At 40.2% G+C, this 25573-nt stretch overlaps 1 protein-coding gene across 1 annotated transcript; it reads left to right on the top strand.

Moving 5' to 3' along the window:
- Nucleotides 1–9785: 9785 nt before the first annotated feature.
- On the top strand, nucleotides 9786–25454 carry LOC132128895 (pre-mRNA-processing factor 6-like). Its single transcript, XM_059540282.1, has 21 exons — nucleotides 9786–10023; nucleotides 10734–10896; nucleotides 11027–11145; nucleotides 11229–11307; nucleotides 15093–15269; nucleotides 15427–15567; nucleotides 15652–15746; nucleotides 15828–15984; nucleotides 17805–17967; nucleotides 18979–19097; nucleotides 19194–19412; nucleotides 19639–19761; nucleotides 20557–20678; nucleotides 20955–21093; nucleotides 22119–22238; nucleotides 23029–23205; nucleotides 23398–23531; nucleotides 24325–24416; nucleotides 24503–24617; nucleotides 24749–24875; nucleotides 25033–25454. Exons 1-21 carry the CDS (start codon nucleotides 9833–9835, stop codon nucleotides 25183–25185), a joined length of 2925 nt encoding a protein of 974 aa, XP_059396265.1. The 5' UTR covers nucleotides 9786–9832; the 3' UTR covers nucleotides 25186–25454.
- Nucleotides 25455–25573: the final 119 nt, after the last annotated feature.

The raw sequence follows: 25573 nt of genomic DNA, 5'->3' as shown, positions 1-25573 counted from the left end.
ACTTATTCATCAGTGGCTCCTCTGTAGTATATGGGTGCCGTCAGAATGAGAGTCCAAACAGCTGATAAAAACATCACAATAATCCACAAGTAACCCACCCCACTCCAGTCCATCAGTTAATGTCTTGTGAAGTGAAAAGCTGCATGTTTGTACAGAAAAGACATTTTTAACTTTAAACCGTCTCTTCTGGCCAAAATATGAGGCTATAATACACAATACGTGGATTGAAAAAAATCCATCTTTTGTTGTCCTCTCACAAAATATCAAAATACACTACTATAGAAATGTTTTGGACTGTTTTTGTTTGTGAATGGTGCTTGAAATGTTTATTGCTCTCCTGATTCAGACGAGACGACTTTTTCAAAATGCAAATAATAATAGTATTATTCAATTAATAATAATAAAAACTTTATTTTATTTTATTCCCACATCCCCAGGTCTCTCCACTCCCCCCTCCCACTAACAAATTGTGACCTGCACCAGAAACTTTGTGCAGCATTGGTCTGCTCACTACCTCATTCAACTACCTCTTCAGTCAGTTTAAATAAAGAACTGCTCTCTGAGCTTTTTGTTACTTTAAATCAGACTTAATAAGCTCTTTTCCACTACAGTCATTTTATCTGCACTGCTTGTTTACTTCACTGGTTTGCACTCTATCTGTCATGTGCCTTGTGCTGCTTTATTTAACTTTTTTTTTTACATGCCCTTATTTGTATAGTTGTATTTTATATTTAATCTGTACTTATCTGTATTTTTATGCTCTACTGTGTTATCTGTATGCACCAAGTGTCTGAGGGTAACGCAATTTCAATTATCTGTATGTATGTACTGTACATGTGGAAGAATTGACAATAAAGCATACTTTGAATTTTTTTACTTTGATTTATAATTCTGTCCCTGTTATATTCATTGACAGATAAAACACATTCCAGAAAACAGGAAACAATTTCCATGATGGTCTTATTGATCGAGTCTTTTTATTTTTAATCAGCTTCCCTTTCTTCTTTGTTCTTATCTGTCATAACAAAGGATTCTCTATCGATTACACTTTCTTCACCTCTCTGATGCACTTCTCGGGTCATCTGGGTCAACAAATTGCTAGTCTGTCCTTATTTGAACCTCTGGATATTGGCCAACATTTTGTAAATCAATGAAACTTCAATTGGCTGTTTGTTACCTGGGAAAGATCTCTGCAGCTGTTTTAATGAAGAAGCTGTAATGGCATTGGCCGTCGTCCCCTGCAAGGACAAAACAAATTTTCTGAGAGTACAAATGCAAATCATTTTAGAAAGAACTTTTATGTAGCAATGTTCTGCATACAATTTATTTATTTTTTAATCTAAACTATAATGGATTAGGGGTGCGTCAAAATATCGATATGGCGATATATCGCAATATTTTCTCCCGCGATCGATTCTCGATGCGCTCTTGCCAAGTATTGATCTTAAAAGCCGTTATAAAACGCTCTATTAGTATTCATTATTCCTTGACCCTTCTCCAGAAGTAGATAGGGGGTGCGCGTTGCGAGTTTGGCTGTTGTGTTGTGAGCGTAAAAGAAGACGTACACACACTTGAAATGGCGGAGTCAAGCGAGGAAAGTAGAAGTGAGAGCAAGAAGTTAAAGGATGCTCCAGCAACATTTAAATCCAAAGTCTGGACTTACTTTGGATTTTATAACAGTGCGGACGGGGCAAAGCTAGAAAAGGATTAAGCAAATTATTAAGAACTGATTTGAAAAAGTCCGCTACACGGGAATCATGACCAACATGCACAGCCACCTCACGCGGCATCACCCGGAGCTCTGTGAGAAAGCCGTGGTTGGTGCTGGCTCAAAGCCAACACACCCCCACGTAAACACCCTTTTCCAGGCAAAGCTACCACCTTGTTCTGCTAGGGCAAAGTCAATCACAAATGGGATCGCTGTTTACATGTGTAAAGGGCTCCGTCCGTACAGCGAGGTGGAGAACGAAGGGTTCTGCTTTTTAATGCATATCTTAGAGCCACGCTTTGATATTCCCTCTCGGAAATATTTTGCTGAAAAAATTATTCCTGCACTTTATGACCAGACCAGGGCTAAAGTCTAGTCGGCGGTCGAGTCGGCAGAAAGAGTGGGGCTCACGTGTGACGGATGGACATCGAGAGCCACAGAGTCCTACATAACGGTCACTGTACATTTTATAAACGAAGACTGGGAAATTAAGTCATATGTCCTGCAAACCCGAGCAATGCACGAAACGCACACTGGAACACACATTGCCGATGTACTGATGAATCTTGACGCTAAGAAGACAGTGGTTGTCACCGACAATGCATCAAAAATGCGTGTAGCAATGGACTTAACAGGATACCAACATGTTAGATGTTTTGCTCATGTTTTAAATTTTGCATCCCAACGTGCGCTGAAAATAGCTGCTGTTACTAAGGTACTTGTCAAAGTTAGGAGGATCTCAACATTCTTTCATCGAAGCACAACTGGAGCAGAAGCACTGAAAAGAAACCTGAAACTCCTTGGACTCCCCCTTCACAAGCTCATCACGGACATGCCTGTTCGTTGGAATAGTGCCTATGAAATGATCTCCAGGTTTCTTGAGCAACAGCCAGCTGTCTGTGCTGCCCTCTTATCACCAGAGGTAAGAAAAGTTTGCAATGTAGAAGTTGTAATCTATATGTGTAATAAATGTGAATAAGTTATCGTATACAATTAATACGTTTGTAAATAAATACTAATTCATATGATATAAACTTGCTTGATACAATGAATAAACAATGAATAAATACTTTATACATGTTAAAAGGGTATATACTGTATATATAAACTCCAAATAAAAACATTAGATTACATCATACAGTTCATGCTTTATTTGCTTTAAAATAATGAACAACATTTATATACATTTTATTAATAAATTGTATTTTGCCTTTTTTTTCTTTTTCTTTTTTCTTAAGGTGAGAAAGAATGTGACTGACTGTCAATGCTTGTGGCAACAAATATAATGTGTGAGGAAAATAATCCCACCATTTCAGTGGTTGGTCCTCTTCATGCCCAACTGCTGCGAGACACAACCAGCACTGAAGAAGATTCCCCCTCTGGTTCGAGAGATTAAGGGAGCCATCAATCAAAACCTTTCAAAGAGATATCAATCAGAGGTGGAAAAAGATCTCCTACGCATGTCCTCAGCCCTGGACCCTAGATTTAAATCCCTTTTATTTCTGTCACCTGAAGAAGTGCAAGACACTTATGCAAAACTACAGTAAAAAGCTGCAGCTTTAAAAGAGGAAGATCCAGTGCCTTGTGGTGATGTTCAGGGGGATTTAGAGGAAGAGGAGACCTGCACAGCAAAGAAAAGAAAGTCTGCACTTGTTGATCTTCTTGGTCAGACCTTCAAGAAGACCTCTTATGTCTCTATATCAGCAACCTCAATTGCAGAGAAGGAGATAAAACAATATCAAGATGCTCCTTCTCTGCCTCTCACTGAAGATCCACTGTTGTGGTGGAAATCTCAGCAACATGTGTTCCCTCTCCTTTCCAAGCTGGCCCATATGCATTTGTGTATTCCTGGGACCAGTGTAGCAGCTGAGAGGGTCTTTTCAACTGCAGGAGATATCATCAGTGCCCAAAGAAGTTCACTCACTCTTGAACATGCTGACACACTCCTCTTTCTCAAGAAAAATATGAACATATAAGACATATCACATGAAGCTTTTGTTCTGAAAAATGTTTATTTTTGGATGCACTTTAAGTTAGGTACATTTTAGATGTACTTTATTCCTGATATATTTATTTTATTTTTTATTTGAAAGCAGTAGCCCAAAGTTTTATGTTTCTTGCACTTAATAGTGTCACTGTTCATGTTTATGAAGGACTATAATATAGTATTGTTTACACTGAATCTGTCCTCAGCCTTACAGCTATTTTGCACCCAAATGGTGTCACCATTTGTCGAAGACATAGTATTACTACTGATTGCAGCAATGTTACACTAAAATAGTGTCTGTGACTGTTTTGTTGCAACTAAGTCACAAGTTGTTTTTGTTATTGTTTCATCCAAAAATAAATAAATGGAGACTAATTTTACTAATAAAAAAAAATTGTATTTCTTAAAACATGATATATTGTGAGTTATTACTGATAATATATTGATTATCGCCATATCGTGATATCATCGTATCGTGAGCAATGTATCATGTATCGTATTGTATCGTATCGTGAAGTACCCAGTGATTCCCAGCCCTATAATGGATGGTTAAATTTCAATGTCAGTTTGAAGTACAATGTCCTGGCATGCTCTCCATGTGCTGATGAGCTGGTGGGGATGAGGCCTGTTGTTTGTTTCCTGGTCTTTGCATTCTGGTCATATCAAAAGTAAATGGATATCCAAGTAAAGACAATGAACTTTGAGTGAATCAGGAAGCAAATTACAAGGGTCCACATAAGCTTTGAACAAAAGGTTAGGGGTCTAGAAATACATATATTAGGTTTGGGTAACATTAGCTAACTTCCTTTCAGTGCGTGAGCTGGAATTTAAATTGGAACTAGAGGTCTTCACGGGTCCAAAAATTCATGCCCGAACCCGAAAGAGACCCGTAATGTACTACACCGAACCGACCCGGACCCGTCTAATATTTCAAAAGCTGGACCCGGACCCGTGTAGATCCGAGAAATGCCTACCCGGACCCGACCCAGACCCGTCTATTATTTGAAAGCTGGACCCGAACCCGTCGGGAAGACACAGACCCGACTGAACCCGATTGTTACATATTCCACCTTAAATTGCTATTACAAGTCAACAAACCTGTTGCGAAAAATACAGCTTTTTGTCTTAAATTAATTTAAGGAGCCATAGTCTCTCTACCTGACTGCCTGTGACAATCCTCCGACAAGAAAGTTATCCATGTTATTCCTCTCGTTATTCCAAGTCCAAGCTTAATCCACTCATTATTTCAGCTTCAAAAGTCCTCTTGATGTCAAGGTGACGGATGAAAAATACAACTGTGCACATGTACATTCTGAGTCGAGTTAACTCGCATAATAACCTCAACTGTTTGCCCTTTTGAACTATAATAACGATCGCTCGTGCAATGCCATGGCCGCTGATGTTATTTATTTGCTAACATCTCTGTGCTCTCTGCTCTGCGTCGAGTCTGAATCTGACCAATAAAACTTTAAGATTAAACGGTTCATTTATATTATTATAAAAATGGAAGAAAATGTAAAGCACGGTTTGGCGGTCAAAGTGTCCCTCACTGGTTGCCATAGAAACATGAAACGTGATCGAGACTGCACATGCGTGCTAGCTGTATCAACCTTAAAATATGCTTTAACGCAATTTGAGCATCATAGAAAACATTAATGTGACAGTTCACCTCAGACTGTGTTGCTGATTTGAAATATATTAAATATTAGTGTGTCAAATCTGCAAGCATTATCACCATGCGTGCACTTGCATTAACTCTGAGTCTGCGCGCTCTGATTCTAAGGGCAGAGAGAGAGAGAGAGAGCTTTTTTTGGCTCACTCTTTTCTTTTCCTAATTTTAAAAGTTGCAAGTTACAAAAAACACAAGCAGTGTTTGATCACGGCCGGGTGTTCTCCGAGTCCGATGACTCCGATCGCACGGGTATTGCACACAATGTTAAACAGACCCGGGACCCGAGGTAATAGACTCGAACCCGACCCGGACCCGGCTGATCATTTAAAATATAGACCCGAACCCGTACGGGTCCCGGGTCGGGTCCCGGGTCGACGGGTCTCGGGTGCACTGTGAAGACCTCTAATTGGAACACACCAAAACTCATCAAAACCAATACTCATGATCTCCCACTTAAGGTTTTATCATACCATGGAAATGTGGATTTCACACAATAAACCTCTCTCAGGTATAATCTGCCTTTGACCCTCGTTCACCCATGTTTTTCCATTGCTGTCCTCTCCCTCTTCCTCCCAGGCATTCTTTCTCTTTCTCTTCCTGTTTCATTGTTCAAGGTTATGTGTGGAGGAAAACCAAAGCCAAATGCTCCATTGGAACAGATCAAAGAGAATAATTCCATTCCTTTTCCTCTCCCCTTTACCTCCTCCAGAGGCTCAATCCTTGGGCTCTACACACATCATGTGTTTCAATCCTGGCCTGTGCATTCACAATACAAAGCGATTATAACAGGATTACAGTTTTAGTCCTGATTATCACAGGGTGGCATACAAAGGACACATGTCTGAAAGAATCCCTAGAAGAAATCTTTATGTCTCAGTAATGAAATACACAGACGCAACTCTTCCTCTTCTCCATCGGAGCGCAACAAGACCACGCCCCCTTTTTGTGTATTCACATGTGAGCGGAGGTTAGTCAAAAAACTGTTCTAGTGACGTCATTGCTGCAGGAACTAGAGGGATGTAGTCAAAACAGGTCGTTCGTTGTAGGCGAATTCTGTTAAATAAAATATCTCGCTTGGCATTGAACTTTGAGCTTTAGAATTTTACAGATATTATTTATACTCTAACAAGTATACTCTAACAAGTTGTACTCTAACAACAACATTACACACTAACTAAAGTTTAAAACATGGGATCACGAAGAACGGGATCTTTAATAACCGAAAAAACAAAGTGTGGAATATTGGACACTTCATTCACTCAACTGTCACAGTTTAATTACATAATGAAGGCGGAGGGGCTATCAGACTCCTATTATTTATGACAAAATAACCATATACACTACATGGTTGAGTACAGAGTGCATAAGTACCAACCCGATCTCACGGCAATTCGTACATATTTTACTCGGTGGCTTATTCATACGAATTCGTACGACCACACTCGTACAAATTCATACGATTTTTGCCACAATTCATATGAATTTGTACGAATGACCTAAACCTAACCCCGCCCCTAAACCTAACCGACAATGGGGATTAGACAAATCGTATAAAATCGTACGAGTGGGGTCGTACAAATTCGTAAGAATTAGCCACCTCGTAAAATACGTACGAATTGGTCGTGAGATAGCTTTGCTAAGTACATAGTGTATGAGTGCATTGTGTATAGTGCATCATTTGCATAGACAGTAAAAGAAATGGACACAGCGACCCCATTGGATTCAAAGGCGAAAAATGAAGTCGATTAGAAGCACGCACTTTCTGGGGGTCAAGCGTACTCCGCAGAATCAAACTGAGCTTGATGACGTAGATGACACGTGAGCAACCTGTCTGACAATTGTAAGACTTCTAATCGCTGTGCCAAGAGAAATCTGAATCACCCACCGAATCTTCCAGAGAAGACAAGCGTGAACAGGAGCAAATTTTGGTAAGTATTCTGATTAATTATCTCCCTTGACTTTATGCCTCCACGTCCCCCCGATAGCCTCATAGACAGTAAAAGATTGTCTGCGAGCTTCTCCTCCTGTCCATACGGTAATTTCTCTACTGTGCGACAGAGAGTCGCAGGTTATGACACAATCGTTAGCCTATTTTTACAAAAACTGCTTCTACGGGACCATAACGTAAGATACAAGGTAATGGAGCCTTTTATACATTTTCGTGTTTCTTTAGAAATAATTAATGGACAAATGGAGTCTTTAAACACCTCAGATGTAAAGTTATTCGCTGTCAAAGTGATGCCAAAATGAATGGGAGTCAATGGAATGCTAACAGCAGGTGGGGGTCTGCTAGCCAATGGTAGCGCCCAGGGCTGCTTCAATAAAATATGAAACCCTGCCCCCCTGATTGTTTGGGACACAGCTAAGGTTTATGTGCATGCTCCAAGTCTTCTTCTCCATTTTTACTGTATCTCTGTGGCAGAATTACAGCATTGCATACTGTTCTGGCATGTATTCTACATTGTTCTGAGTCGGATTCAGTGGTTTTGTGTGTACACAAAAAATATTTATTGAGATTAAAGAAAAAAAAAAGATTGGACAGGGAACGCTCTGGCTTTGTTTGGATGTGGCCTTGGTCAGTTCCTTGTCTGGTATTGTTTTTTTATGTTTCAGTAGTTTTTTCATGATTTCTCCTGATTATTCCCATTGGATTTACTAGTTTGTTGACTTCTGCATTTTGTGCTTGTTCCTGCACAACACAACACTAACAGGCTTGTTTTTATTAACTTTTTGGACTCTCATGTTGACGGCACCCATTCAATAAATCAGTGAGCAAATGAAAGTTTTTAAATTAAATTGGGTCATGTGAAGAAGTTCAGTACAGTTATTTAAGTACAGTTTGTGCTAATGGTATAAAATTCTCCCGACTTTTCTTAAATTTTACGTAAATGGAGACTGACAGTTTTGCTTTAGGCAGCCAGTTCTTTTGACATTGACTTCATATCAGTATGGGCAAGAATGAAGAAAACTTCAAATTCATATTCAAGTCTGACTGACAAGTCTTAGCCAATATTATTTAGTTAGGCCACTGAAAGCCAGTGATTTCATATTGCATTTGGGTAATTTGAGTGTTAAACGGTTTTCAAGAACTGTCTTTTCAGCCCAGCTGATTTTTCTGATGTTGTAGGCACATTTATTAAATTGACCTGCCAAGAGCCCTTGAGTCTGATGTGACAGTGTCTGCTTTCATTATCATCTCTACAGAGAAATCCATAGCTGGAGCATCAAGGTAGCACAAAGATAGTTAATAGATCAGAATTGATGAAATATGAACTTTAAATTATCTATTTACTTCCACAAGTATGCACAGAATTAATTTTTTTTTTTACTTTCATAAGCACAGATTGAACATAAAAAATATGAACTGTACTGCTCACCGATAATGACGCTCACCGATAATGGATTCTTAAAGCTCCATTTAAAAATCTGTTAAAAACTATAAAAATGCATCAAAAGTCTTTTTACTCGTTCACAAACTTTTAACATCAAAATTTCTGATTTTTACTTTAAACTCTGCAGGACACCGGCCCTCCAGGACCAAGTTTGGACCCCTGACTTTATGCACCACTAGTGTCCCCAAACAAAATTGCAGGTTTCCAAACACTCCCCTTGTCTCCCATTTGTCAGAATGACAGAAAGTCCCGCCCCAAACTCACACCATTGGTTGAGCCATTGTTGCTACATTGATCAGTAACGGAGAGCCACAGTATTTATACTTTTTTTATGGGAATTAGACTGCAAATAGTTTGCTTTTAATTGTCTCGGCATATTGAGCTGAATCACAAAATATTTTAGTAGTAAAATACAAACTGTTTACCTTCAAGTGGTGTTCTGTCCTAAGGTATCTTAGACCACAGGAATCAAGTCTCTGCTGCCCTCTGTAGATGAAACTCACATTGATGAAGCATGCTGTATCAAATGACCCAAAGCTTTATGAATATTTATCAATTTAGCCCAAAATATACTATTTATTTATTTATTTTTGCTAAAATAACAAATACAATAAAAAAATCCTAAAGGAAGTGTAATTGAATTCCATCATAATTTAAAACCAAAGGGATCTTAGTAGCATCAAATAAAACTCAACAAATCTAACCATATACATTTCAGTTTATCTTGTTTGACTCTTACGTGATTCCTATTCCCATGAATAGTTTTCAAAAGTGAGGATTTGATTCTATAAAATCGTCTACACATGCTTTTAGATAAAAAGGCAGATTTAGGTCCACCAACCTACATAATGTTTTAAGTCTTCTTTGCGTCTCATATCAGCTTACAATATATATATTAAAAAATATGTAATCAACAACAAAAGCACAAAGAGCAGGTGGATTTAGGTCAGGCTGCTTTACACCGCCCGACCTGTGAGGGCGCTCTAGTGGCATTATTTAAAGCAGACTTTTATGTCACAGGAAGTGCGACTGTTGTTGTACCGGAAGTGAAGCGTGTGGTCGGCAGCGCAACGATGGCGAGCGCTACAGCAAAACAACCCGCGAAAACTGCAGGCAAAGCCGCGTCCGGAGGGACCGGAGGGACCGCGGGTGGAGCTCCGGCGATACCGCTCGCGTCTCCGCTCATGGGCGGCTTGAATAAGAAGAAGAAGCCGTTCCTCGGCATGTCTGCGCCGCTGGGTTACGTGCCCGGACTGGGACGAGGGTGAGAGACCAAAACACACACTCGCTGCACACGTTATTAATTACAACAACACTGCGGATATTGAGACTTTATGCTATGAATTGTGATGTCTCGTTGATGTGTAATTTTATGTATTGTGTTGTACTGGGTTATAAGATGTTGTCTTGTAATTTTACACCAATTTAAAACTTTGAAAAAAAGTCTCTTATGGTCACCAAGGCTGCATTTATTTGATCAAAAAATAATAAATTATAAATACAAGTAATACAGAAATACAGTAATATTGTGAAATGTGTTTATTTTTAATGCATATCAATATGTAATGTATTACTGTGATACAAACCTGAATTTTCAGCAGCCATTAATTCAGTGTTCAGTTCAAAATTAACGTCTTTTCAAAAATAAGAAGAAGAACTATTCCTTGATTATCAAATCATCATATCAGAATGATTTCTGAAGGATCATGTGGCACTGAAGACTGGAGGCACTGAATGATGCTGAAAACTCACGGGAATACATTATATTTTAAAGTATATTAAATTAGAAAACCTTTCTTTTAATTCAATGGTAACAATATTTTACAATATTGCTATTTTTATTCTGTATTTTTGGCCAAATAATTGCAGCCTTGGTGAAAGGAAGAGACTTATTTAAATGCATTAAGAATCGTAGTGTTAGATGTTGTCATATTTTGCGTTACATGCTGAGTTGTGATGTGTTGTGCTCCTCAGTGCTACGGGTTTCACCACACGATCAGATATCGGTCCCGCTCGGGATGCCAATGACCCAGTGGACGATCGGCATGCTCCCCCTGGGAAGAGGACGGTGGGCGATCAGATGAAGAAGAACCAAGAGGAGGATGAAGAGGATCTGAATGACACTAACTATGACGAGGTGTTTATTCCTGAGGAGGCTCGTGTCGACCTGGGCCATATGAGATTGCATGCAAAGCAGGCAACAGAATATACAAAACTGTGTTCAATATATCTTAGGATTGATAAATCCCTTCCTCTGTGTGCTGTAGTTCAACGGTTACGCAGGCAGTCTGTTCTCCAGTGGGCCGTATGAGAAAGACGACGAGGAGGCGGACGCCATCTACGCCGCTCTGGATAAACGCATGGATGAGAGACGCAAAGAGAGAAGGTGCGTGGGAACTTTCTTCTCTCATCTGCACTTGTTGGTTGTTCTGTAGTGTCTCTGTGTTTATTTTGTTGATGTATCCTCAGGGAGCTGCTAGAGAAAGAGGAGATCGAGAAATACCGTATGGAGCGACCCAAAATTCAGCAACAGTTCTCAGACCTGAAGGTGTGTGTGTGTTTAAATTAATGGCCAGTGTCCTGCTGAATTATGATTTGTTTGTCGAAATGTTTCCTTAGCTACCCATGGTTTCAAAACCACTAATATTTTCCATTTTACCGTTCCTGCGGTATGCACGGTTTTCCATGTCTCCTCAAAGACTGCGTGCAGTGTGTAGAGTTACACGACCCTCCTCCTCCTGTTCACATCACGTGTGTGTGAACCGGACGTTTTTGTCTTATTGCAACTTGTCTCTGTTGTGAACTTGCACAAACTGCATTGCAATGCTAGAATTTTCCTAAATGTCATTTATGGGAAACTATGAAGTCTGTTAAGGCCAGGCCAGAGACGCTGAAGACAGACACACAGAGAAAATGCTGTAGCAGGCAGATCTCTCACTAGCTGCGTTTACATGGACCCTTCTAATCAGATCGTAATAGGACTAGAAGCACAATCAGAATAAAAATGTCACATGTAAACACGTCAATCGGATTGAATTGGCTCGATCCGACTAAAATTTCGATCGGATTTTAAGGGGTGGTTTATCCCTTTTGTAATCCGAGCGAGAGGACATGAAAACACTTGATCGGATTGAAAACCGAAACTGGAAAGTACTGCGCATGGACAGCGACGTAGAAATAGCGTAATGACGTATGACACGTGGAACGAGCTGTTCTTCCTGGTGGATAAAGTGTCATAAATAAGTGTCCTGTCATTATAAAACTCCCCTTTCGCTCAGCATATGTGAAGTGGAACAGGACCACGTCCCACCAGTCCTCGTTTAAGACTCCCATCAACAGACGACTAGTTTTGAGTGCGGGAAGAGGCACTTTTACTACTTTTATTATTTTAAGTAAAGTTAAGCAGCACAACAGTTCATTTGCTGGTCGTCGCCTAATTAGGAACCGAAGTAAATAAATATAACGAGTGCTTTTTAAAACCGCATCGGGAAACTCTGTATATTCATGCAGTGTGCGCATGTCAAAAGAGTAAATCGGATCAGAAGCCTGTGACATGTAAACGAGAACATCAACCCGATCTCTTTATTTACCATCCATTCAAACACTACGTTCAGATTCGTCAATCAGAATGAATTCATTCCGATGGAAGCAAAAAGTGTCCATGTAAACACGCCTAATGTTCATGATACACAAACTATTGGAAGAAGATCCTCAATGTTGATTTGGGGGTTTACAGGTCCTTCTCAAAAAATTAGCATATTGTGATAAAGTTCATTATTTTCCATAATGTAATGATAAAAATTAAACTTTCATATATTTTAGATTCATTGCACACCAACTGAAATAGTTCAGGTCTTTTATTGTTTTAATACTGATGATTTTGGCATACAGCTCATGAAAACCCAAAATGCCTGCCTCAAAAAATTAGCATAACATGAAAAGGTTCTCTAAACGAGCTATTAACCTAATCATCTGAATCAACTAATTAACTCTAAACACCTGCAAAAGATTCCTGAGGCTTTTAAAAACTCCCAGCCTGGTTCATTACTCAAAACCGCAATCATGGGTAAGACTGCTGTCCAGAAGGCCATCATTGACACCCTCAAGCGAGAGGGTAAGACACAGAAAGAAATTTCTGAACGAACAGGCTGTTCCCAGAGTGCTGTATCAAGGCACCTCAGTGGAAAGTCTGTGGGAAGGAAAAAGTGTGGCAAAAAACGCTGCACAACGAGAAGAGGTGACCGGACCCTGAGGAAGATTGTGGAGAAGGACCGATTCCAGACCTTGGGGGACCTGCGGAAGCAGTGGACTGAGTCTGGAGTAGAAACATCCAGAGCCACCGTGCAGTCAGCCAGGCGTGTGCAGGAAATGGGCTACAGGTGCCGCATTCCCCAGGTCAAGCCACTTTTGAACCAGAAACACCGGCAGAAGCGCCTCACCTGGGCTACAGAGAAGCAGCACTGGACTTTGCATGTCATTCGGAAATCAAGGTGCCAGAGTCTGGAGGAAGACTGGGGAGAAGGAAATGCCAAAATGCCTGAAGTCCAGTGTCAAGTACCCACAGTCAGTGATGGTCTGGGGTGCCATGTCAGCTGCTGGTGTTGGTCCACTGTGTTTTATCAAGGGCAGGGTCAATGCAGCTAGCTATCAGGAGATTTTGGAGCACTTCATGCTTCCATCTGCTGAAAAGCTTTATGGAGATGAAGATTTCGTTTTTCAGCACGACCTGGCACCTGCTCACAGTGCCAAAACCACTGGTAAATGGTTTACTGACCATGGTATTACTGTGCTCAATTGGCCTGCCAACTCTCCTGACCTGAACCCCATAGAGAATCTGTGGGATATTGTGAAGAGAAAGTTAAGAGACGCAAGACCCAACACTCTGGATGAGCTTAAGGCCGCTATCGAAGCATCCTGGGTCTCCATAACACCTAAGCAGTGCCACAGGCTGATTGCCTCCATGCCACGCCGCATTGAAGCAGTCATTTCTGCAAAAGGATTCCCGACCAAGTATTGAGTGCATAACTGAACATAATTATTTGAAGGTTGACTTTTTTTGTATTAAAAATACTTTTTTTTTTTATTGGTTGGATGAAATATGCAAATTTTTTGAGACAGGCATTTTGGATTTTCATGAGCTGTATGCCAAAATCATCAGTATTAAAACAATAAAAGACCTGAAATATTTCAGTTGGTGTGCAATGAATCTAAAATATATGAAAGTTTAATTTTTATCATTACATTATGGAAAATAATGAACTTTATCACAATATGCTAAATTTTTTGAGAAGGACCTGTATATGAATGTGTTTCTGAGGGGAGCTGACTGTCTTCAGAAAAGTTTAGATGGTAACCAAGGAAGCGCCTCCTGCTGTCTGAGAGTGAATCTGCGTCTCATTCAGAGCTTGTGCGGTTTGTTTGGTTCAGGCATGTAGTAGAATTTCACAAAGGTTGTTAGAACATTCTGTTTTAGCTTCAGATTGGGTTATTATTAAATCAAATTATTAAAACCTGCAGGACAGCCCACAATTCAGCAGACTTTTCAGAAACAAATATAAAAACTAATAATAATTACTTCTGTTCCAATTATACTTCGTTGTTGTTTTTGTTTTACCCTGACATTTAAAAATAACATTTTAGAGCTGTGTTATTTCAGAGGTTATCATACTGTCTAAATCTCATACCGGCCCTACAAATAATATTTGGAATTTTTGTTTGAACTGGAAAAAAAAAATCAACATTTGGGGTTTATAATTTGTTTACTCTCAAATACGCTACAGTTCAAAATTTTAGGCTCCATAATATTTCTTATTGAAAGAAAATCTGTTTTTATTCAGCGAAGACATGTTCAGTTGATCAATAGTGACAGTATAGACATTTATAATATAAGAATATTTATATTTCAAATAAATGCTTTCCTTTCGAACTTTTCATTTAAGGAATCCTGAAAAAACCAAACACAATTTCCTCAAAATTATGAAGCAGCACAACTGTTTTCAGCAAAATAACAAATGTTTCTTGAGCAGTAAATCAGCATATCAGAATGATTTCTGAAGGATCATGTGACACTGAAGACTGGAGTCATGATGCTGAAAACTCAGCTTTGCATCACAGGAATAAATTACATTTTAAAATTTCAAATAGAAAATAGTTCTTTTAACTATTGTAATAATATTACACAATATTACCGTTTTACTGTATTTTTTTTATCAAAAACATGTAGTCTCGGTGAGCAGAAGATACTTATTTAAAAAACACTTTAAAAACATACCCACCCCTAACTTTTGAGTGGTGGTGTCAACAATAACCCTGCTGCATTATTTCTCCCCACAGAGGAAGCTGGCTGAGGTCACCGAGGATGAATGGTTGAGTATTCCTGAGGTTGGTGATGCCAGGAACAAACGTCAGAGGAATCCCCGCCATGAGAAGCTCACACCTGTGCCAGACAGCTTCTTTGCCAAGCACCTCAAAACTGGAGAAAACCACACCTCTGTTGACCCTCTGCAGGGGGTGAGTAACATCCCATCACCTTTCACATCATCGTCTTTAAAAAAAATGTGAAAATAATCTGAGCACAACACATTGCTTTGCAGGATCCAGTGCACTTTAAGATTTCATTGCAAAATAGGAAACAATGCAATTTCTAATTGAGCGGTTTTCTTTTCAGCAATTTGCTGGGCTAGAGACACCCTTCCCAGGGGGCTTGAACACACCCTACCCAGGAGGCATGACGCCTGAAGCTGGAGAGCTGGACATGAGGAAGATCGGACAGGCCAGGAACACTCTGATGGACATGAGGCTCAGTCAGGTGATGCACCACAGCATTTAATTGTAAAACTGAATTAATTTAAAGAAAAAAATCATTTGACGGAGTCTTTGTTGGTGTCTCCAGGTGTCTGACTCTGTGAGTGGACAGACAGTAGTTGATCCTAAAGGCTATCTCACTGATCTCAACTCCATGATCCCCACACATGGAGGAGACATCAGGTACCGAGTGTTTTACCCTCATGAGCTTTATATCTGGGCTGTCTGTGTTGCAGTTTCTAAAGTGATTCTGTGTGTGTGCAGTGATATCAAGAAGGCCCGTCTCCTCTTGAAGTCTGTGAGAGAAACAAACCCTCATCACCCTCCGGCCTGGATCGCTTCTGCTCGTCTGGAGGAGGTGACCGGGAAGCTGCAGGTGGCCAGAAACCTGATCATGAAAGGCACTGAGATGTGTCCCAAGGTGAGGCACAAAAAGAGGGAGGAAGTGGCCATGTGTAACTAAATTAAGGTCCATATGTATTTAAGGCAAAGATTTTTTTCACTCTTCACTTAAGGGTGAAATAAGTTTGAAATATCTAAACAGAGGTACACTGTTAGTGAGCACCCCTACACACACTGAGTGCAGCGTTCAGATGAATGTGTCAAAATGTGTTGTGTGCTCTCCTCTCAGTGATAAATTAAGCACAGAACAAAAATAACAGCTGTTAAGAAAACATCTGATGTGGACATGTTATCACCAGCTCTGCAATTCAGCATATTTATAGCAAACAGCTTCACAGAATTAAACATGAAAAAAAAAAAGTGTCGGTTCAATTAGATTTATGACTTCACGTCAGTGTATTCATGCTTTTACTCGCATCTGACCTTGATGGACTGAACAGAAGAAATAAACCAGAGAAGATTTGCATGTGAAAGAAGGCGGAGCCCCAGAGCCACACCTACCTATTACATCATCATCACAGACCAATGGGAGTTCAAAGGTGTTTACCAGCCAGAGCAAAATCTTCTAGAAAGTTCACTTTGGCCTGAAATGGATCCTGAGCAAACTGTTTTGCCTGATGTTTTAAATGAAGGATATGACCCCCTTAAAGAGATGTTTCACCCAGAAATGACTGACTTCTGTGGAGCATTTTTATTTTGAAGATGTCTTGAAGAGAGCAAACTGTTTAACAGTTGACTTTTATATTGACAAGAACAGGCATTTCTCGTCTTTGTTTCATAAAGGATAGAAAGTCCTAGAGGGTTGGTGTGACATAAGGGTGTGAAAATGATGACAGAATTGTAAGTTGTGGTTGAACTGTGTTTAATGTAAAGGAATAGCTGGACTCTGTCCAGTAGAGGGCAGCCTGTGTATGAAACGTACACAAGTTTTACGGCTTTAGGAATGTTGACAGGTTGCTATAGCAGAGCCTTCATGACCTGCAAAACCCCATTCGGAAAAGATTGTTCAAGAACAACATAAAGTCATAGTCCGTGAATTGAGCCTGGTTTATGTCGGCTGTGCCAGTCAGTTTGTCTACAAGTGCTGACTTTGGATTGGAAATGTAAACCGTGTCAGGCTCTTTTGTTCTCAGTGTGTGCACAGCTTCATTAAGTGTTGGGAAATGAATCAAAGCTCAGCAGACCTGGCTGTGTCTCGAAGCCTAGTGAGCTGTCCATTTAGACCGAATGTTTGGGTGCGATCTTTCCTCAAACACGCCTGTGATGAACACAAATGTTGTCTTGGCAGCTGATTCTATAAATCATTCAACATTAATTTTTAATACTTCACCAGTCAATTATTCCATTTATACATGTGAACTATTGAGCAGGGCTCCACGCTAAAATACATGAGAAAGCAAAAATGGTTTACCGTAACTTAAAATGTCTGATTCATGGAAAAATGAAACGGTTCTTTTTGAGTTGGTCAAAAGATTCACCAGACAGCCTCATGGACATGGATTTAGTGTTTCATATAATTTAGGTTTGTGAGGCTTGAAGAGATATTAAAATAAATGAATCAATTATTTATTTTATTTGGTAGCAATTTTATTAAATGATATTGGCAACTGTTCAACATATAAGAAAATGATTTCATAACTTGATGAACAAGCATCTTTATAAATCGATTCTGAAACCACATTCTTTTTATTGGCTTCCTTGTGTTTGTTTTTCTAAAGCCCTGCTGAAGATGTTATCTGTTCTGCGTAATTTTGTCTGAAGATCGTGTTTGTGTTATGTTCGTAGAGTGAGGGGGGGTGTGTGTGTGTGTGTGATCTGTGCTGTGTGTTGTCTGTTCAGAGTGAGGATGTTTGGCTGGAAGCCGCCCGGCTGCAGCCCGGAGACACGGCGAAGGCAGTAGTCGCCCAGGCGGTGCGTCACCTCCCTCAGTCTGTGCGCATCTATATCAGAGCCGCGGAGCTCGAGACGGACATCAGGGCCAAGAAACGAGTGCTCAGGAAAGGTCAGTGACTCTCTGTCTGTCTCTCTTCCTCCAGTCCTCTTTAGGTTTCTCATTCCACTGTCACCTGCTTTCTTCCGCCTGCATACCTGTGTGACAGAGACAGATGAATTGTTAGTTATGTATGAATACTCTATCAGTCTCAGCTTGTTAAAATGTCCTGTATCTCTTTAAAGAGGCTGCTGGTTCTGCTTCATCAGTGTCTCTACCTTGATTAGCTTGTTACCTCTATAAAGTAATGTGGTGTTAGTGAAGTAATCAGTTTGTTGGTAAAATCAGCTGCACTGTTATTTCAGTACCAGTTTATTATTCATGAGGTGATTTGCATACAGTGTTGGCACAGCAGTGGTTTTTTTGTGCTTTCTGGAGAAAGTTTGAGTGCATTCGAGATCTGTGTTGTTTCTGTTGAAATCTGAGGAGTGAATGTGCATCTGAAGGGAACTGAGTTTTTTTCCCTTTTCATCGTACTGCCATATGATACCTTAATATTAGAGTTTATAACGCGTTTTTGACGCGCTGCTTTGTGTGCAGGAGTAACTGTGGACTTGTCCAGAAGTGCCACCTACTGTCAGAGAGTGGATTAGCATTTTCATTAAGCTTATTTCATTTTTTTGTAAAAAACGTTTATTATTCAAACTCTGAAGTTAACATTTTTTACAGTTCAGCATGTCACTCTTGACTTCGGTGGTGTTTTAAAACAGCATTGCTTTTTGTGTTCCACTGTGTAAACATGCACTAGGTGGACGTCTTTCATTACTATTCATTATTTTCATTTTTTCTTTAAGCGCACCTGTCATTTTTGTTTCTATTTCTTGGTGGGTGGGGGGTTGGGAATAAAATGGTTTTGGTGAAAGACAAAAAAGACAAAAGGGTTACTATTTATGGTTCTTATTTAGCGAGAATATTCTAATAAGCCCAAAAACGAGCAGTGTGATGCTTGCTACTTTTTGTTTAATCATTCAATAACTGTTGTCCATACACTGCCTTTTTCCCAATATCTACATGTCTTCACAGCTCTGGAGAATGTGTCGAAGTCGGTGCGTTTGTGGAAAATCGCTGTTGAGCTGGAGGAGCCAGAGGACGCAAGGATCATGTTGAGCAGAGCAGTCGAGTGCTGTCCTACCAGTGTAGAGGTATACACATACACACACACACACAGTCTTAATCTGCCAGGACTCATAAACCTCTTTATGGCCCATAAATCAGACAGTTGTGCTTGTCTTCCGTAGCTCTGGCTGGCTCTGGCCCGATTAGAAACCTATGAGAATGCCCGTCGTGTTCTGAACAAGGCCCGTGAAAACATTCCCACTGACCGCCATATCTGGATCACAGCTGCCAAGCTGGAGGAGGCCAACGGCAACACACAGATGGTGGAGAAGATCATCGACAGAGCCATCACCTCCCTCAGGGCCAACGGCGTGGAGATCAACCGCGAGCAGTGGATTCAGGTCTGACATCTCAGTCTTTAAGAGCTCTGATGGCTCAGTGTGTTTTAACTGGTTTCTACTTTCTTTTATTAAATTAGAGTTTTTAGCCGAGGAAAAACAGTGGAAAAATGCATATGCAAAGACAGATTCCAGTCAGGACAGGCTTAAGTTTCTTAGTAAAGCAGCATTGGCAGATATATGAGTATTATATCCGAATGTGTTAATTCAAAGCTGGTGTCTGTCTCAGGATGCAGAGGAGTGTGATAAGGCTGGCAGCGTGGCCACATGTCAGGCTGTGATCAGAGCTGTGATTGGGATCGGCATTGAAGAGGAGGACTGCAAACACACATGGATGGAGGACTCAGACAGTGTAAACATCCTCTCACCTTCACTCACCCACATCCTGCTTTCATTCAGCACCACCTGACTGTTTACTACTGACATTTCTGATCCTTCAGTCATGAAAATAACACGTTCTAGTAGAAGATTTAAAGGGCTAGTTCTACCAAAAATGAAAATGCATGAATTTCTTTCTTCTGTTAAACACACACGCAGTATTTTGAAGAATGTTAACAACCAGACAGTTGCTGGTAGCCATTGCCCTCCATAGTATTATTTTTCTTTCATACTATGGAAGTCAATGGCTACCAGCAACTGTTTGCTTCCCAACACTCTTCAAAGTATGATCTTTTGTGTTCAGCAGAAGAAAGAAATTCATACAGGTTTGGAACAACATGAGGGTGAGTAAATGATGACAGCATTTTCATTTTTGGGTGAACTTTAATGTCATATCTTTTTACCATTAGTTTGGCTATATAACAGCAATAAACTTAAAATATATCATTTCTATTAATATAATTATAACAACCGTAAGTCAATAGTTTTTATTTTTCCTTTATGTCTCAAAAAGTAATTTGTTTACTTCATTAAAGCCGTCCTTGATTTTCAGATACTTTATTTTGCTTCAAATCAAAGTGTGTAATGTTGTGATTCACCTTGTAGCTGATTGATTTGATTCATGGCTTAGAAATCTTTAATGAAAGCTATTCTAATATTAATGGGGAAAACCCATACTTCCTGAACCAGCTCTGCTGATAAAGTAGCGTCGCACTAGTGCGCTCTATTACGGTGAGATGTGATGCTGATTGTTTGTGTGTTGTTGTAGTGTGTGGCTCATGGCGCTCTGGAGTGTGCGCGGGCCATCTACGCTCATGCGCTCCAGGTCTTCCCCAGCAAGAAGAGCGTCTGGCTGAGAGCCGCTTACTTTGAGAAGAACCACGGTACCCGGTGAGAAATACTAGCTGCCTAGACACGGCTGAACAGAATTTAAATAGGCATTCTTTGGCTCTGTCCAAGAGTTCGCAGGCAATTCATGGAGGCAGGAAGGCAACAAGGCACATTTGAGGTTCCCCACTTGAATTAGTTTTAAATCATTAGACTTTGCATTATTGAAGCCTTTCTGAAACCACTTTTTTTTAGAGGCACCTTCATTTAGACACTGATATATAATCTAATCCCTTGATTATATTCCCCAGCTATTGACATAATCTCTCTTTCTCTCAGGGAGTCGTTGGAGGCTCTGTTACAGAGGGCTGTAGCTCACTGTCCAAAGGCTGAGGTGTTATGGCTAATGGGTGCTAAATCGAAATGGTTGGCGGGAGACGTTCCTGCAGCCAGAAGTATCCTGGCTTTGGCTTTCCAGGTGAGTAGTGCTTCCCATCAGCTCTCCAGCTCCCATGACTGCATTATTAGTGGCAAGCATCATTATTGATAGCATCGTAGCATTGTAATGGTGAAGCAGCGGAACATGATACACTTCTTTGTACTAGATAATTACAAAAGTAATTCCTGATAGACCTGTAAAGCATAGTGGTGAGTAGTGGTAGGTTTCATAACTCACTCTCTTTTATTTATTTTATCTTAAATGCACTTTTAATGGACAATAAAGAGATCTATTCTTGTTTAAATGTTTAGTTTTGGTAAGTCTCTTTTGCTCATCAAGGCTGCATTTATTTGATAAAAAATCTGTAAATACTGTCAAATTGTGAAATAATTTTACGATTAAAAATAACTGCTTTCGTTTTTAATATAATTTAAAATGTAATTTATTCCTGTGATGCAAAGCTGAATTTTCAGCATCATTACTCCAAGTCTTCAGTGTCACATGATCCTTCAGAAACTATTTTAATATGCAGATTTGATGCTCAAGAAACATTTGCGATTATCAATGTTGAAAACGGTTGTGCTGCTTTATATTTTTGTGGAAACCATACATATATTCAGGATGTATTCATATTTATTTGATGAATAGAATGTTCAAAAGAACAGTATTTAATTGAATTTTAAATATTTTGTAACAATATAAATGCTTTTACTTTCACTTTTGTCAATTTTAATGCATCATTACTGAATGAAAGTGTTAATTTGAAATATATGTATATAAATAGATACTATTTAAATTTTGATTCCCTCACACTCATTATGGAAGGCATAACAAAACTATAGATTCAGCGTTGACCGAGTCATAACATGACATGAATAAACACCAAACATGCAAGAATTGTATGCAAAAAAATTCAAATGAAAGATGCAGAACAATAATAAAAAAGATCAATCTAAACTGCATATCCATGCTCATTTCCTGAAGCGAATCAGCTTTTACTGCATCTAAGTGTTCACTGGGACGATGGCCAGTAAAAGCTTATCCCTCCTCTCTTTGTGTGTTAGGCTAACCCCAACAGCGAGGAGATCTGGCTGGCTGCCGTCAAGCTGGAATCGGAGAATAACGAGTACGAGAGAGCGCGCAGGCTGCTAGCCAAGGCCCGCAGCAGCGCCCCCACCGCCAGGGTGAGCTCAGACCAGTTCCTGTCAGACAGATGCAGACGCTGCTGTGTCATGCTGGGGACACAGCTTTCTGCGTGTTAGGATTTCTCTTTAGTTCTGATTGCGAGAGATATGTGATGGGATCAGTGGATGAGGGGTGAGTCACCCTGTAGAAATGCTTGTGCAACAGGGTGCTGAATGTGCCACTAGCGGGAAGACGATTGAAGTCTTTTGAAAGTTTTGAATGAATTTTTTCATTTTTTTTTTTAAGGTTTGTGCATGAAAAACTAGACTATGCACCTGTCAGTAGACATGAGGCTAAGCTCAAGGTTGAACTAGTAATCGTAACACTTCATCCAAACAGTGGCTTTCAGTTCAGGTGCTGGATTTCGCACAGTATTGCTCTTACAAAATGCAGCAGATGTGCTAGCTCTGCACACTATAAAGGACTTTTGGGAGTAAATGGTGCAGATGGAAGGTGTTCGAATGGACTCTTGCCTGGGCTTGTTTAACTCTTGGCTCCAGGAAAGAGTGTCAGCATTTAGACAAATATCACCGGATCAAATGTAACTCAAGCACTTGGCAGGATTCCTCATAAGTGGTAATGTTATCAACAACAAAAAAAACACTTAGGTTTTTCTGCATCGATGGAAACTAGCCGTGTGAGTTTTATACGGGAAATCTCCCTGGCTGTTTCAATGCACTTATGCATTGCACACAGTCTTAATAATCATGTTCAAGATGTCAGAGGCTTTAAAGGCTGTTAAACGCATTATATGAGTTGTCATAAGTGTTTTCTGTGTGCCGCTCGCAGGTGTTTATGAAGTCGGTGAGGCTGGAGTGGGTGCTGGGGAATATTGAGGCGGCACATGAGCTGTGTACCGAGGCCCTGAAGCACTATGAGGATTTCCCCAAGCTCTGGATGATGAGAGGACAGATCGAGGAGCAGTCAGAGAACATCGATAAAGCACGAGAGGCCTACAACCAGGGAGTACGTTTATGGGCTCTGGAGAAGATGCTGTGCTATAATTGAACATTTTACTGTGGATAGATTGTTGGTTGAATTTCTTTTTGTGGAAAATGTAGAACCTCATTCTGTATGATATTAGGAACAATCATTTTTCGGTGGGAATGCGTGATGATGGTGTTCCTCTAATGGCTTCTCTCTGCTGTGTCCGTTCAGCTGAAGAAGTGTCCTCACTCCATGTCATTATGGCTGCTCCTGTCTCGGCTGGAAGAGAGAGTCGGGCAGCTCACGCGCGCTCGAGCCATCTTAGAGAAAGCTCGCCTCAAGAATCCACAAACCCCTGAGATCTGGTACGAAACCATGCCGGATGCTGCGGTGTTATCTACCAAAACAAAAGATTTTTCATTTTAATGTTTTATTATACACTAAACAGCTAACTGAAATGGGTACTAAAATTACTCACTTCAATAAAATAAAGCTACATAGAAATAGTAAAAAAGCTAATAAAAATAACAAAAGCATGTAATAAAACAAACCTACATTTAAATTCAAACTGAACGCCAAAGCAAAATATGAATAAATACTACTATATTATATCAAATCTAGAATAACACTAGTCAGATATCTATGCTAAAATGTGACTAATGGTACTTTTTTTTATGTTTCTTCACGACGTGATTTAATGAATATTAATTAGGTTGTGTTGACAGTATACAGTGCCACAATATATACCAGAAACATTCAGCTCAGTTAATATTCATGAGCAAGGCCTTTTTTTTTTTTTTTTTTTTAATTTCCAGCTTCCTAGCAGCTGAAGTTGGGTTTAACTGTAAGGGGTTTCAGTACTGCTCCCGGAGGTCTTCAGGATCATTAGAAACTCGTTTTAGAGCTAAACTCTCCTGCGAAGTGGCTCTCTATCAGCATGCTACTTAATATTCATGATCCAGCCCTCTTCACAGTAGCACGTGTAACTTTACCGCTGGGTGCTGTCTAATTGATTGCTCAGCATGAACTTGGAACTGGCAGAAAAACTACTTTGCGGTTTAGGCTACATGCAATTACATAAAATGTCTTAATCGTTTTCATGTCATGACAAAATCTCACCAAAATAACGTGTCATTTTATTCTCAATTTCTCTGACAGGCTGGAGTCTGTCCGACTTGAATACAGAGCGGGATTGAAAAACATCTCCAACACGCTCATGGCCAAAGCCCTTCAGGAGTGTCCTAACTCTGGTAAGCCACGCTTTCTTCAGCCCTGAACGGATCCGTCAGGAGCCTCGGCACACTTTCACACCTCAACCTTCGTTTCTTCCTGTCAGGTATCCTGTGGGCTGAAGCCGTGTTCTTGGAGGCCAGGCCTCAGCGCAAGACCAAGAGTGTTGACGCTCTGAAGAAGTGTGAACATGATCCTCATGTACTTCTGGCTGTGGCCAAGTAAGTCTCCTGACCGGGCTCTTGTCAAACTTCTCCCTGCTGTAAATTCCAGTTGTCCTATCCACATTCCTCCACATTTTTATTCCTTGTTTGGTAAGAACAGTCTGAACTTTTAAGTCTGTGCCCTGCAGACTGTTCTGGAGCGAGAGGAAGATAACAAAGGCACGAGAGTGGTTCCTGCGGACGGTGAAGATCGAACCAGACTTGGGCGACACCTGGGCGTTCTTCTACAAGTTTGAGCTTCAGCACGGCACAGAAGTAAGGCGTTTTATTCTCAAGTTAACTAGTTTAGGCACAGACACCTGAGTGCATTTCTAATGCAACAGAAAAAAGGAGATGTTTTGAAGGATGTTCTGCTTGCTGTTTTCCATCCTCTGTGACTCTGGTGTTACTCTGGTGTTGTTCTGTCCCTCAGGAGCAGCAGCAGGAGGTGAAGAAGCGCTGTGAGAACGCAGAGCCACGGCACGGTGAGCTGTGGTGCGCTGAATCCAAACACGTTCTCAACTGGCAGAAGAACATCGGAGAGATCCTGGTCCTCGTGGCATCAAAGATCAAAAACACCTTCTGAACTGTGGGACTGATAGAAGATTCACAAATCCTTTTTTTATGGCTTTCTTCCTCGTTTCGTGTTTGCCCTCTGGAACAGAGCTGATTCAAGGCTGTTATCATTACACATGCTGTTGTGTTCAGAGTGGACTAAAGTCTAGTCACACACAGATACATGAGTCCATTTTGAAGAGTAATTGCCAGAATTATCTCTTGCTCTGCTTCTCATGATGCTAATGTGTAAATGTGCTGCTTTTCAGAAAATAAATGAAAAAAGTCCAGTCTGTTTCATACGTCAGTGCTCATGTAATCATTACAGTGCTGGGGATTTTGGTATTTCTCAATCATACTAGTTTTATGTTGGCTTGATAAATCCTGCATGCTGTGCTAATTTATGTTGGTTTATTTTT

The sequence above is a fragment of the Carassius carassius genome, chromosome 46 (assembly GCF_963082965.1).
Source record: "Carassius carassius chromosome 46, fCarCar2.1, whole genome shotgun sequence".
Taxonomy (NCBI): domain Eukaryota; kingdom Metazoa; phylum Chordata; class Actinopteri; order Cypriniformes; family Cyprinidae; genus Carassius; species Carassius carassius.
Note: the sequence above shows the minus strand (reverse complement) of the source record. Positions and strands in the feature narration are given on the sequence as shown.

Bases quoted from the DNA above. Each gene is read 5' to 3' on its own strand.
- LOC132128895 (XM_059540282.1), top strand. From the start codon at position 9,833: ATGGCGAGCGCTACAGCAAAACAACCCGCGAAAACTGCAGGCAAAGCC. The intron at 15,568-15,651 runs GTGATGCACCAC...TGGTGTCTCCAG, and splicing joins TGGACATGAGGCTCAGTCAG to GTGTCTGACTCTGTGAGTGG. The intron at 21,094-22,118 runs GTGAGTAGTGCT...TTTGTGTGTTAG, and splicing joins TCCTGGCTTTGGCTTTCCAG to GCTAACCCCAACAGCGAGGA.